The following is a 14,377-nucleotide window of genomic DNA, read 5'->3' on the forward strand; positions in this document are numbered from 1 at the left end:
AGTGCAATCTCTCTTTGAATCAATGATTGATTCAAGGTATGGGAAATCTTTGGCTATTTCAAAGTAGGGGATCAATGTATAGATAGTAGTCAATGGTTAAAGGTAAAGGTTTCCCCTTGACATGAATGTCTGCTGGTCATAACTGACTGTCCCAGGGTGAAATGAAGAAAAGGGCTCCTGCAGGATGACCTGAGGAGGTCCTAACCTCAAAGGAGGACAAGGCACCACAAAATGGAGGGCATTACCAAGTAAAAACTAAGAACACTGCTATCAATATAAACTCAGGCTTCTGAGTCATGTTCCAAATGGAGGTCATTTTGAAATGCCTCTTGGACAGAAAGTTGAAATGGAGGACGTCTCCTGGAAAAGGAGGACGCCTGGTCACCCTGGGCTCTTGTCCCCATAATATTTGTGTGTGTGAGGAAAGTTGTTGCTTGTCATGCACAGTCACAAAAGGGATATGCCTACATTCATACTGGAGAAATAACCCGGTTTGGCACCGCTCTAAGTGCCCTGGCTCAAGGTTGTGGAATTCTGGGAACTGGAGTTTGTTGTGGGGACCAGAGCAGAGCACAGCAAACCCCAATTCACAGAATTCCACAGCCTTGAGCCAGGTCACTTAGAGCGGTGCCAAACCGGGTTATTTCTCCAGTGTGGATGCAACCTATTTCACTCATTTCGCCTAGCCACCTTTACGCCCCACAGGAGCAATTCTGACTAAAGGATTGCATCCACACTGCAGAAATAACTTTTAACTGCAAAGGCTCAAGGTTGTGGAATTCTGGAAACTTATATCCCACAGCCTGGACACTTAAATCGGCGTCAAACCGGATTATTTCCTCAGTGTGGATGCAAAGCTGGGAGAGGCGCGTGTGTCACTCTTTATTTTTCCTATATCTATGATGAGCCAATGCTTTAATATTCCCGCAGCGTGGATGCTAACAATGAGAGAGGCGTGCGTCAGTCTCTATTTTTTCCTATCTCTATGACGTCGGAACGCTTCCGCCTCCGAATGCAGAGAGAGTGTTGATAGAATAGAACGTTCGGGCGCAGAGAGCGAGTAGCCACTTCTCGACAGGAAGTGATCCCGGGGGCAGGTCAAAGGGGACGGAAGCACTTCCGGGTCGGATTTAAAAAACCAATTTAAATCCGAATTTTAAACTCTTTTTGGCGAGAGGAGCCATGACTTCGCTGCGGGCCTTCACCTGCAACGACCTATTCCGCTTCAACAACATGTGAGCAGGAGGAAGGGGAGAAGGAGGGCATACAAGGGCATACAAAATGGAGGGCAGGAGCCACACTGGGGAAATAACCCGGTTTGGCAGCGCTTTAACTCTTTGTCTGGCTCAGGGCTATGGAATTCTGGGAGTTGGAGTTTGTTGTGGGGCCGCTCTGGGCCCCACAACAAACTCCAACTCCCAGAATTCCATAGCAAGGAGCCAGACAACAAGTTAAAGCGCTGCCAAACCGGGTTATTTCTATGCCCTCTTAATAGGATGAAACGGTTTGGTCGATGCTGTTTGTTTAACCATCTCTTTTTGTATCCCCACAGCAACTTGGATCCTCTCACAGAGACTGTATCCTTCTAAACCTGGATGATAGAACTTGGGAGCTTCCGTATACATGACTCTGCATCAATCTATATTTCCTACTTAACATTGCTTGTCAGGGAGCAAAAGTCAATCCCAGGACTGTAAACATTTACCTATATTCTGCAAGCCCTTGGTATCCTCTGGGGTTTGGTTCCAGGACACTTCCCCCCATGGATACCAACATCCCTGAATGCTCAAGTCCTGCTGTATACAGTGGCATAGTAAAATGTCGTCCCTTATAGAAGATGGCAAAATCAAAGTTTGATTTTTCGATTGGGGTGTGTATGTATTTCCAAGCTGTGAATGATGGACTCCATGGATCCAGAATCCATGGATATAGGGCCAACTGCAGTTGCAAACATGTTTTTAGCATCCATGCATTATTATTTCCTGAATAATAGATGAAAGAGTTCAAAAAGCACCTGAAATGGGAGATGAAACTTATACAAAACAAAAAATATATTAGTTTCTGAGCTCCTACACTTAATTATTTTGCTGTTAAATAGTTATACCTACAATATATTCAGTGGAGAAATGCTGTGAGGTAAATGAAACTGTGAAGTAACCCTGATGTATATACAGTCAGTATCTTTATCAGTAATATATGATCAGAGTTTGTTCTTTTTTGGTTAGATTTGGGCCATGCAGTTATTATAGTGGTAATATGAGTATTAAGGCAAGTTGGGTATTTAAAAAAATATAGTTTACTTGTTGAAGTATACTTTTCTTAACACAGAATACTCCATAGTATGGAATTCCATTTTACTTACAGTATTTGGCTCACTGGCCAGAGTATTTTATTGTTGCAGAAGCACCTGGTGGAGAACTAATGGGTTACAGTAAGTGGACTGGTCTTTCTTCTTTGTGGGTAGTCCATTTTTGTCTTTGCATTTAATTAGTTGTAAATAATAATAAATAAATAAAATTTTTATTTTTATACCGCCCTTCCATAGATCAGGGCGGTTAACAGCAAAGTAAAAAACAGTACAATACACAATACAACAGATCAAATACATCAAAAGTACAAATATAATAAAAGCAGAATAAAACCCCGTTAGCCAGTCTTCTTGCCAGTAAAGAGGGAGGTAGACCTATTGGGGCTTTAATCGGGGAATGCTGCATGGAAAAGGAAGGTTTTCAGATCCCTTCTAAATTGGGCCAGGGAGGTGGCCGAGCGGAGCTCTGTGGGCAGCGTATTCCAAAGGGCCGGGGCAGCGATGGAATATGACTTCCTCGTAGTGGAGGTAAGCCTTGCCCCTGGAACCCTGAGTAGTTGCTGCCCAGAAGTTCTGAGGGTGCGGGGCGGAATGTACGGGGAGAGGCGGTCCTTCAGGTATCCTGGGCCCTGTTTTAATTTTTTTTTTGTGTTTGTTTTAATTTATTGTGTTTTTTATTTTTAAATGTTTTTTATTTTAATGTTGTTAGTTTTTTTTATGTTTATTTTGTAAATTTTATTAAGTGGTTAACTTTTGTTTTGTTGTAAATGCTTTTTTCTGTTTTGTTTTTTTTAGTGGGTTTGTTTTTTTTTTTTTTTACATTTTTTTTTGTTTTTTAAGTTATTTTTTATGTTTAGTTTGGTGTATTGAAAGGTTTTTGTGTTATTTTTTTTATGTTGTTATAGTTTTTAGTTGTTTGGGTATTTGTTGTTGTGTTTATAAGTTGGTGTGGTTTTTTTATTGTTTTTTACACGTTCGTTGTTTGTGTTTATTTTGTTGTTACATGATTTTTTTTTTTTTTTTAAAAAGTTTTTTTAAATTATTTTTTTTGTTCGGTTTTTAGTTTTTTTTTTTTTAAGGTGGTGGTTTGTTAAGTTTTTTTAAATTTATGTTTTGTGTGTTTTTTATTATTAAATTAGTTTTTTTTTTAATGGAGTTGTTGTTGTTGTGTTAAATGTTAAATTTTTTAAATTTTTTCATTGTTAATTTTATTAGTGTTTATTATGTTTTTGTTTTAATTTTAAATTTTTTTTTGTTTTATTTTTGTGTTGTTTAAAGTTTTTAAGTTTGTTAAGTTTTTAATGTTTTTTAAATGATTTTTATTGTTCTTTTTTTTTTTTTTGTTAGTTTGTTAAAATGTTTTATTAATGTGTGTTATTTTACATTTTCGTTAGTTTTTTTTTTTTTGTTTTGTTAGTTCGTTTTTTTGTTAATTTTTTTTTTTTTTGTGCGTTGTTTGTGTTTGTTAGTTGTTTTATTATTATTAATTTGTTGTTTGTTTGTTTTTAATGTGTTTGTTTTAAATGAGTGTAGTTTTTAAATGCGTTAAATTGGTGAGTTGGTGTTTTTTTTTAAATGATTGTTGGTTAGTCCGTTTTAACGTTGTTTAACAATTGTTGTTTGTTTGTTTTAGTTTTTTTTGTTTTTTTTTAGTTTTTATTTTGTAGGGTTAATGTGTTTTTGGTTGTTTACATGTTTATATTTTCTGTTAATTGTTACTCGGTTTAGTTAAGTTTAAATTTGTTTTTTTTTTTTATTATGTTTTAATTTTGTTGTATTTGTTTTTTTTTTTTTATTTTTTTTATTTGTTTTTGGAGTTTCGTTTTTAGTTAGTTATTTGTTTATTGTTTTTAGTTACATTTTTTTTTTTTGTTTTTGTGTTTGTTTTGTTTTGTTTTCTTAAGTAAAATTTTCTAAATTGTTTTTTTTAGTTGTTGCGTGATGTTTTTATTTTTTTTTTTTGTTTTTAATTTAAAGTTTTTTGGTTAAGTTTAGGTAAGTGTTTTTAAATTTTTAATTTGTTGTTTGTTATTGTTTGTTACAATTTTATTGTTTTTAATTGATTTTTTTAAATGGTTTTTTTAAATTTTTTTGTTCTTTGTTATTAATTTGTTTTTTTTTGTGTCTTTACTTTTGTTCGTTGGTGTTTTTTTAATTTTAATTTGTTGTTTCTGTTTTGTTTTTTCGCGTTTTTTTTTTATTAAATTTTAAAACGTGTTAGTTTTTTTTTGTTTGTTGTTAAAACGATTTTTCGGTTCTTTTTTTGTTGTGTTTTTGTTTTATGTTTTCGTTTTTTTTAAGTTATGTTTTTAAATTCTGTTGTTTTTTTTATTTTGTTGTGTTGTTTTTTAATTGTTTGTTTTTAGTTTTTTTTGTTTGTGTTTTATGTTAATTAGTTTTGTTTTTTTTAATTTTTTAATGTTTTTGTTTTATTGGTTTGTTTTTGGTTACTTTGTTGGTGGTGTTTTTCGTTTTAGGTTTTTATTTTAAGGTTTTTTTTTGTTTGTTTTTTTGTTTTTTGTGTTTGTTTTTTTTTTTTGTTTTCGTTTTTGTTTACATTGTGTTTATTGTAATTTTTTTTTAATGTTTAATGGTGTTTTAATTAATTTTTTAAACTTTTAATGATTTTTTTTTTTTAAGTTTTTTTTTAAATTTTTTATTAATTTGTTTATTTTTGTGTTTAAAGTTTTCTTGTGTTTTAGTTGTTAAATGATTTTAAATTGGTTGGTTTTTTTAACTGTTTTTGTGTTTTGTTCGGTGGTTTTTTTTTTAAAAAAAAATGTTGTTTAATTGTTTTAATGTTAGTTTTTGTGTTTTGTAGTTTTTTAGTGGTTATTTGTTTAATGGTGTTTTTGTTTGTTTTGGTTTTTGTGGTTGTTAAAATTGTTTAGTAATTGATTTTTTTTTTATTTAATTGTTCGGTGTGTTGTTTTTTTTTTTATTTGTTTTGGTTTTTCAATTTTTTTTAAGTGTGCGTTCTTTTATTAGTGGTTGTGGTTGAGGAGGTGTGTTTGTTGAAGGTAAAGTGTTAATTTTGCTTTTGGGGGGTTGGTACTAATAAATTTTTTTTTTTATGTCGTTGTTCGGTGTTTGGTTTTTGTTGTTGTTTTTTTATTTAACCGGAGTTTAATTAAAGTTTTGTTAAATTTTTTTTGTTTTGTTAGTAATTTGGTTTGTTACATTATTTTTTTGTTAGTTTATTATTTTGTATTTTGTTTTTCGTTTTTTTTGTGGGTTTTTGTTAAATTTTTTAATTGGTTAGTTTTTTTGTTTTTTTAGTTTTTTTAATATTGTGTTTAATTGTTAGTTAGTTTGTAGTTATTTCGTTTATTATCGTTTGTTTTTGTTTGTTGTTGTTTGTGAATTTTTGGTGGGTTTGTTTTTTTGTTTGGGTTCGTTTGTTAAATCTAAATTAATTTTTGTTTTTTTTTTTATGGTGGTTTTTGTGTTGGTGTTGTCTTTTAATGTGTTTTTTTTAGTAAATGTTTGTTATGGTGTTTGTTTTTTGTGTGTTATTAATTTCGGTTGTTTTTTTTGCGTGTGTGTATTTTTTTAAATGATGGGTTGTTTAAATGGTTATTGTTAAGTTTTGGGGTGTGTTGCGTTTTTGTTTTGTTGTTGTTAAAGTGTAGGTTTTAAGGTGGGTTGTGTGCGGTGTGTTTAATGATGTTGATTGTGTTTTATTGTGTTTGTTACGTTTTAGTTTGGATTGTTAGTTTCTTATTTATTTTTTTAGTTTTGTTTTTTTTTGTATTTTTAAAGTTTTTGTTTTTATATGTTTCCCTGTTTGTTTTGTTTTTTAAATTTTGTTTCGTTGTTAAATTTAATTTATATTAAAGTTTTTCATTTTTGTTTAAATGAGTTTATTACGTGTTTGTTTTGGGTTGTTTTTTGTTTTTTTTGTTTGTTTTTGTTAATGTGTTTTTGTTGGTCTAGGTTAAAATCGCGTTTTTTTGTTTATTTTTTAGTTTGAAATCATTTTTTTTTTTATTGTTTTTAATGATTGTATTATGTTTTTGTTACGTTATTTTTATTGTAGTAAAACTTAAAATCTGTTTAAGTTTTTGTAAATGGGTCTGTTTTGAGGTAATGGTGTTGTTGCTGGTTGTTTGGGGGGTGGAAGGTGGGTGTTGTAGTGTGTTGATTTAAACGGTGTATTGGTGAGGTAGTCGGGTAATGTTGTTAGGTTGTGGTGGGGGTGATTGGAATTAAGTTTAAAGCGTGTTAGTTGGTTGTTGTTTTTGTAGGTATTGGTAATTTGTGTGTTTAATTGTTGGGGTGTTTTTGGGGGGGTGGGGTGAGGCTGGGGGGCGAGGGGGGTTAACGGTGTTTGAAGTTTGGGTTAAATTGGTAGTTATTGTGTAGTTTTGAATCTTGTGGTTTGTTGAGGGTTGGTATAGGTGTTAGGTATTTGTTGTTGTGTTGGTTTGTGTTAGTTGTGTAAAGGTTTGTTTAAATTGGTTGGTTTGTTCTGTTTATGGTTGTATTAGGGTTGTTGGAATGTTTTTTGATTTTAGGTTTTTTTGCATTGGTTTGTTTTTTTTTTTGTTATTTAATCCTGTCGTTAAAGTGTTGTTAATTTTTCGTTTTTTTTGTGTTGAGTTAGTGTAACTAGGTTGAATTATCGTTATTTGTTTGTTAGTTGTTTGGGTTAAGGTTTTTTTCGGGGTTTTGGTTTGGTTTGAACGTGGTTTATGTTATTATTATTGAGTTATGTTGTTGGTAATGTGTTTAATTGTGTTGGCGTGGGTTGGAAACGGGGGAATGGTTGGGTGGGGTTAATGAGGGATTGATTGTATTGATGTAAAGTGTTGTGTTTTGGAAGGTGGTATTATTGAGTGTTTTTACTTTTATTGATGGTTATTGGGTAGTGTTTTTGTTGTGTTTAGGGTTTTGAATGATTAATGGTTTTGTTCGGTTGTTGGTTAACTTTTCGTTTTTACATTTTTAGATGTTTTGAAGTGTTTGTTTTTTAGTTTTGTTTTGTTAGGGGTTGTGGTGTTATGTTTTGTTTGTTCGGGTAAGTTGGTGTAATTTTGTTTATTGTTAAAGTTTGTTTGTGTTAAATTTTTGTTTTTTTTGGTTTTTTTTTTTAAGTGGGTTTGTATTATGTTTTTTACGTTTTTTTGTTATTGTTTTTAGTACGTTTTATTAAATTAGGTTTGTTGCGTTTAACTGTTTTTGTTTTTCTGTTAGGTTATTTTTTTTTTTTTTTTATGGTTGTTTTTGTTTTTTTTTGTTTTTGTTTGTTTTTCTTATGTTTTTTTTGTTAATTGTTTTATGTGTTTTTAAGTTTTTCTTATTGTTTTTTCGTTTTTTTTTTAATTCGTTTAACATTTTTTTTTTTTTTGTTTTGTTTTTTTGTTTTTGTTGTGTGTTTGTTATGTTTTGTGTGTTTTTTTTTTTTTTGTTGATTTTTTTTTTTTTTGTTTTTTTGTTTAATTGGTAACTGTGGTTTGTTTTTTTTGTATTTTGTTTTAATTTTGTTTTATTTTCGCGTTTTTTTTTAGTAGTTCTTTTATTAAATGATAAAGACTTTTCGTTTTAAAACGTGAGTTTGTTTGGGGAAATGTTTTTTCGTTTTTTTTTTGTTTTTTGGGTTTTGTTAGGTGGGTTTTGTGTTTCTGTGTTTTTTTTATTTGTGAGTGGTTTGGATGTTGGGTTTATTTTTTTTGAATGTTTGTTGGTTTTGTTGTTGTTTTCGGGTGTTAGGTGTTTTGTGTTTGTTTGTTTGTTAAATTTTTGTGTTTTTTTTGGGTTAGTTAGTGTGTAGTGAGGGGCCGTTTTATTGGGTTTTTTTTTTTTGAAGTTTTTTTTTTGTCGTTGAAATTGGTTCTTGTTAAACTGTTTTTTTTGGTACTTATAAATTTTGGGGTTTTAACTGTGTTGTTTTTGTTACTCGTTAGTTTTTTGTTTGTTTGTCGTTATTAATTTTTTTGTTTTGTTTTAGTTTTTTTTTGGTTATATGTTTTTTTTTTTTGTGTTTGTATGTTAAATGTTAGGTTGTTTGTTTGTTTGTTAAATGTTTTTTTTTAAATGAGTGTTGGGGGTTGTGTTGGTGTTTGGGGGTTGTAGTGGGATAGTTGGTGTGGGGGGAAATGGGTTTGTTTCTTGGGGGTGGGTGGGGTGTGGTGTTTGTGTTGTTAGGGGTGGTGGGGTGTGTGGGTTGTTGGTAAAGTGGTGGGGTTGGAGGTTAAGGTAAGGGGGTGAGTTGGGTGTGGGTGGTAATAAAGGGGTGGGGGAGGGGCGGTGGTGTGGGTTAAGGTGGGTGTTATTGGGTTTTTGGGGGGGTGATGGGTGTGGAAGTGGGTTAGGGGGTGGGTGGTGGTTGAAGGTGTATTAAGTGGTTGTGTGCGGGTGGGTGGGGTGGGGTTAAGTTGTGGGGGGGGGGACGTATTGAGTGAGTGTTGGGTGGGTGTTATGTTGTGTGTGGGGGGGTGGAAGGGGTGGAGTTTTTGAGTGCGAAAGGCGGTGTGTAATTGTATTGATGTTTAATGTTGTTTGGTTAGTTTAGTTCTCGGGTATGGGTGTGGGATGTTAAATTTATGTTTTTGTTTTGTTTTTAAACTTTTTTTTTTTTTTTAATTAAGTTATCTTTTGTGTGTTTTTTAGTTTTGGGTTTATTTTTGTTTTTTTGTTTGATTTTGTTTTGTTATTTTTTTTTTGTTTGTTGTTTTTATTAAGTTTTTAAAAGTGTTTTTTAATTGTTTTTTTGTTAAGGTTGTGTTATTTTTTTTTTTTTTTGTTTGTTTTACATTTGTTTTTTTTAAAGTTGTTTAATTAAGTTTTTAGTTATTTGGTGTTTGTTGTTGCTTTGTTTTTTGTGTGTATTTCGCGTTCGTTTTATTTTGTTTTGATTTTGTTTTTTGTTTAGTGTTTAGTTTTTTGAAATTTATTTTGTAATTTTAATTTTTTTTTAAATGGTTTTTTTGTTGTTGTTAATTTTTTTGTTGTTTTTGTTATTGTTTTAAAGTGTTAGTGTTTTTTTTGTTTTAAGTTGTTTTTAAATGATTAACTTTGTTTTTTTGTTTTTTTAGTTTTTTATTTTGTTAGTTTATTTTTTTTAGTTTTGGTTAAAACGTTGTTTTTTTTTTTGTTTGTTTTTTGTCTTGTTTGTTTTAATGTTTGTTGTTTAATGTTGAGTTTGTGTTTTTTATTAAGTTTAATATTTTTTTGTCTTTTTCTTAAATGTTCGTTTTAAAGTTGTTATTTTTTTAAGTTGTTGTGTTTTAAGTGCTTTTAAATGGTGTGTAGTTGTGTTTATGTCTTTGTTTTTTTTTTTTTTTTTTGTTTTTGTTTTTTTTTTTTTTTGTTATTTGTTTGTTGTTTGTTTTTTAAATGTGTTTTTTTGTGTTGGGTTTGGTTTTGGTTTGTTTGGGGTGGGAAATGAAGAGTGGGGGTGGGGGGTGTGGGGGTGGTTGGGGAGGGAAGGAAATCTGGGGCGGGGGGTGTGGGGGGGTGGGGGGGATATGGGTCAGCGTGGGGGGGGGGGGGGGGGGGGGGGGGGGGAAAGGGGAAAGGGGGGGGTTGTGGGGGAGGGGGGGGGGGGGGGGGTCGTGGGGAAAGTCGGTGAAGGGGGGGGACGGGGGTGGGGGGAACGGAGGGGAAAGGTGAAGGGGTGGGATGGGTGGGTGGGGGGAGGAATATGGAAGGGAGGGGGTCGGGGTTTAGGGGTGGGGTGGGGGGGGGGAGGTGAAAGGGAGGGGATGCGTGTTTGGGAGGGGGGGGTGGGGGCATGGGGGAGGTGGGGGCTGGGGGTGGGAAGGAAAGTGGGACGGGGGGGGAGGTGATGGGGGTTAGGCAGGGGGGGGGGGTGGGGGGGGGGGATGGAAGGGGGTGGGGGATAAGGAGGGGAAAAGGAGGGGTTGGGGTGGGGGGGGTGGAGGGGGGGATGGGTGGGAAAGTTGGGATGTGGGGGGGTGAAGTGGGGTTAAGAAACGGGTGGAAGGAATGGGGAGAGTGGGGAGGGGGGTGGGGGGGTGTGGGGTGGGGGTGGTGGGTGGGGAAGGGGGTGTTGTGTTTTTGGGGTGGGGTGGTGTGCGGGAAAGTGGGGCGTGAGTATGCTGGGGGTTTGGGTGGGGGGGGGCGTGGATGGGGACTTGGGGGTTGGGGTGTGGGGGGGTGGAATGGGGAGGGAGGGGTGATAAGAGGGGGGGTGGGGTGGGGGTGGGGTGCGAGGGGTCCGTGGGGGGAGGGGAGGGAAGGGGGGGGTTGAGGTGGAGGGGGGGGGCTTGGGGGGCGTTGGTGGGGGGAGCGTGGGAGGGGGGCGTGGGTTAAGTTGGGGGGTTGATGAAAGGAGGATAGGGATGGGAGGTGGGGGGTGTTGTGGGATTGGGGGGGAGGTGAACAAGGGGTAATGAGGGAAGGGGGGGGGGGTGTCGGGGGTGGGAAGGAAAGGGAGGGGGGTGGGGGGGGGGGGGGGGGGGGGGGGTGGTGATAGGGGGGGGGTAAGGTGGGGGAATGGGGGGTGGTGGGGCTGGGGGAGGGGGATGGTAAGGTGAAAGGGGGGGGAAGGGGATGGGGTGTGCGGGGTTTGGGGGGTGGGGGGAGGTGGAGGGGTGTGGGGGGGAGGGGGGTGGGTGAGGGAGTGGGGGGGGGGTGGTGGAAGGGGGGGGGGGGGGGGGGGGATGGGGGGAGGGGAAAAGTTGGTGGGTGGGGAAGGGTGTGGGGGGTGGGGGTGTGGTGGGAAAGGGGGCTGCGGGGTGGGAGTTGGTTGGGTGGGAGGGATGTGGGAGGTGCATGTGGGGGGGTAAAGGAAGTAGCGGGGGGATGGGGGAAGGGTGTTGTGGGTCGTGGGGGTGGGGGGGGTGGGGTGACCGGTTGTGGTGTGGGGGGAGGGGGTTGGGTGAGTGGGGGGGGGGCGGGGGGGAGGGGGGTGGTGGGGGGGGGAGTGACGGGTGGGGGGGTGGGGTTGAATGGGGGGTATAGGCGGGGGGGGGGGGATGGGGGGGGTGCGGGTGGGTGGGAGTTGTGTGGTTGGGGGTGGGGGGGGGGGTTGGGGGGGGGGGGGGGTCGGGGGGGGTGGGGGAACTGGGGAAGGGTGGGGCGGGAGGGGGGACGGGGAAGGGAAGGGTGGGGGGAATTGTGTGGAGGGGTGGGGTGTGGGGGTTGTGATAGTGGGGGGTGGAGCTGGTGGGGGTGGGGGGGGGTTGGTGTTGAGTGGGGGAACGGGGGGGAAATGATGTGAAGGGGGCGGGAAGCGGGAGGGGGGTGGGGGGGAAATGGGGGGGTGAGCGGTGGGGGGGGAGGTTGGGGGAAGGGGGGGTGGGTGGGAGGGGGGGGGGGAAGGGGGGAAAGGAGTGGGGGGTGAATGTGGGGTGGGGGATTTGTGGGATTTGGGTGTGTTGTTTTGGGGGTGGGTTGAGGGGGTGGTGTTGGTTGGGTGGGTGGAGTGTGTTGGAGGGGAGTGGGGGGGAGTGGGGGTGGTTGAGTGGTTGTTTTAGGTGGGGGGGTGGGTGGTTTTGATGGTGGGTGGTGGTGAGGGTGGGTAGGGGGATGGGGGGGGGGTGGTTGGTGGGTGTGGGGGTGGGGGGGGGGGAAAAGGGGGGGGGGGGGGGGGGGGAGGGGAGAATTGGGTGGGGGGTGGGGGAGTGGAATATTGGGTAGTGGTTGGGGGGGGGTGGGGGGGGGGGGGGGGAGGAGGGGTTGTGGGATGGTGGTGGGGTTGGGTGGGGGAAGGGGTAAAAGGAGGGGGGGGTGGTGGGTGGGGCTGGGTGGGGGAAGGAGGCGCGGGGGTGTAAGGGTGGGCGGGGGGGTGGTGTTTTGTAGGTTGGGGTGCGGGTGGTTGGTTGTTGTGTGGGTTTAGTGGGAATGGTTGAGTGGTGTGTTGTGTGGGTGGGTGGGTTGGTGGTTGGGTGGTGTTTTTCGACTGGTTTGTTGGTCGTTTGGTGTGGTGGTTTTGTTTATTAAAGTTGGTTCGGTTTTGTTTGTTTGGGGGGAGGTTGTTGTTGAGTTTGTGGTGGGAAGGAGGTGGTTGGTATGTTTGTCGGTTAGGTGGTGTTAAAGGGGTTGGAGGATGTGTTTTGTTAGTTGTTGTATGTTGTAAAGTGGGGTAAATGTGTGTGTTTTGTGGGGGGTTTTATTCTGTGTGTGGTGGGTTAGTGTGTGCGGGGGTGGTTAAATGACGTGTGTCGGGGTGTGGTGGTGGAGGGGGTTGGGGGGAAGGGAGGGGACTCGTGGAGTGTGGCGGGGGAAAGGGGGAATGAGTGGTTGTGGGGGTGGGATTGTAATGTTAAATGATGTGGGTAATGATGGGTGGTGGTGGGTGGTGGAAGTGGGAAGTGGGGGGGGGGTGTGTCGTGTGGTTGGGAAAATGTGTGTGTAAGGGAAGTGGGGTTTTTGTGGGTGGGGGCGGGGGGGTGGGTGAAATGTTTTGTATTAATTTTCTTGTTTTAATTGTGGTTTTTGTTTTTAATTTTTAATGTTTGTGTTTTGTTAAAGTGAGTTAAAGGTTTTTGTTTTTTTAAGGCGCGTTTTTTTTTTGGTTATGTTGTTCGTTGGTTGGTGTTAAAGTTACTGGTTCATTTTTGTTTTATGTGAGGTTCGTTTGTTGGGTTGTTAGTTTTATTTGTTAGGGTGTTAAAGGTGTTTTTGTTTTTTTGTTATTGTTTTTTGGTTTTTTTGTACTGTTATTTGTGTTTGTGTTTTATGTTTGTAAGTTGTTTTTTATTGTTTTTAATTTGTTTTTTTGTTTTGTGGTAATTGTTTTTAAAGTTTTATTTGTTTTTTTTTGTTTTAAATGATTTTGTTGTTATTGTTGTTTTTTTTTGTTAGTTGGTGCTTTATTTTATTATTATGTGTTTTGTGTTTCGAATTATTTTCGTTATTGTTTGTTAATTTTTTTTTGTTTATGGTTTTCAAGGTTTTGTTTTAAAGGGGGTTTTGTTTTGTTTGGTTTTTTTAAATGTTTTTTTTTTTTGTTTTGTTGTTTGTTGCTTTATTTTGTTTGTTTCGTTTTTTTTTTATTTTTTTATTAATTATTTTTTTTGTTAAACCGGTTTTTTTATTTTTTTTTTACAAATGGTTTTGTTATCTTTTGTTTCTTTAATATGTGTTTTTGTTTTGTTGTTTTTAATGTTTTTTGTTAACTGTTATTTTGTTAAGTCGGTTTTTTGGTTTGTTTTAATTGTTTGTGTTTGTTTTTTGTTTTGTTATTAATTAAAGTTTTTTGTTTTGGGTTTTTTTGGTTTTTTATTTGTGTTTTTAGTTTGTTTGTTTTGTTTTTTTGTTGTTGTTATTCGTTTTTTGGGTTAGTTGTTGTTGTTTTGTTGTTAACTTTATTGTGTTTTGGTTGTTTGGTTTGTTCGTTTTTGGGTTTTGTTTTTATTTGTTTTTAGTTAGGTTGTTTTGTTTTTTTAGTTTTTGTTGTTTTGTTAGTTTCGGGGGTTTTTTGTTTTTTTTTTAGTTTGTTTTGTTTTTTTTTTTAATGTTAGTTTTTTTTTTGTGTTTAAATGTCTGTTTGTTTTTGTTTGTTAGTCGTTAATTATGTTGCTTAATTTTTTTGTTTTTAACGTTTTAGGTTTTTTGTTTATTAGTATTGTTGTTATTTGTTCTTGGTTTTTGTTTTGTTGTGGTTGGTATTTGTTATTAAGGTTTGTTGTTATTTATTGTGATGGGTGGGTGGGTGATGTTGTGGGCGGTGGAGTGGGTAGGGGGGGTGGGTTGGAGGGGTGGGGGTGGGTGGGTGGGGGTGGGAAATAAGTGGGGTTAAAGGGATGGTGGGGGTTGTGAAGGGGAAGGTGTGGGGGAGTGTGGGGTGGGGGGGGGTGTGGAAGTGGGGTGGGGGGGTGGAGTGAGGGGGGGAGGGGAGAGGAAAGGTGAAAGGGTGCGTGGGGGTTTGGGGGTGGTGGTTTGGGGTTGGGTGGTGTTTGGGGGTTGTGGTTTTGGTGTGTTGTGTTGGGGGGGGTGGTGGGTCGGTGTGGTGGTGGGGAAGGGGGGAGTGGGGGGTGGGGGGGTGGTTGGTAAGGGGGGGTGTGAAAACGGGGGGGGGGGTGTGGGGGGTGGTGTGGGAGGGTGGGTTGTGGGAAAGTGGGGGGTTGGGGTGTGGGGGAGTTGTTGTGGGTCGGGCGT

General features: G+C 38.8%; 1 protein-coding gene across 1 annotated transcript in view; it reads left to right on the forward strand.

Annotated features, from left to right (window-relative positions):
- The first annotated feature begins 1,067 nt into the window (after positions 1–1,067).
- NAA20 (N-alpha-acetyltransferase 20, NatB catalytic subunit) overlaps positions 1,068–14,377 on the forward strand; it is a 43,732-nt gene continuing 30,422 nt past the window's right edge. Inside the window, exons 1-3 of the mRNA XM_042465967.1 lie at positions 1,068–1,235; positions 1,553–1,577; positions 2,341–2,431. Coding sequence (XP_042321901.1) covers positions 1,183–1,235; positions 1,553–1,577; positions 2,341–2,431 — 169 coding nt within the window. The 5' untranslated portion in view covers positions 1,068–1,182. The remainder of the gene's footprint in view (positions 1,236–1,552; positions 1,578–2,340; positions 2,432–14,377) is intronic.

Source organism: Sceloporus undulatus, chromosome 4 (genome assembly GCF_019175285.1).
Source record: "Sceloporus undulatus isolate JIND9_A2432 ecotype Alabama chromosome 4, SceUnd_v1.1, whole genome shotgun sequence".
Taxonomy (NCBI): domain Eukaryota; kingdom Metazoa; phylum Chordata; class Lepidosauria; order Squamata; family Phrynosomatidae; genus Sceloporus; species Sceloporus undulatus.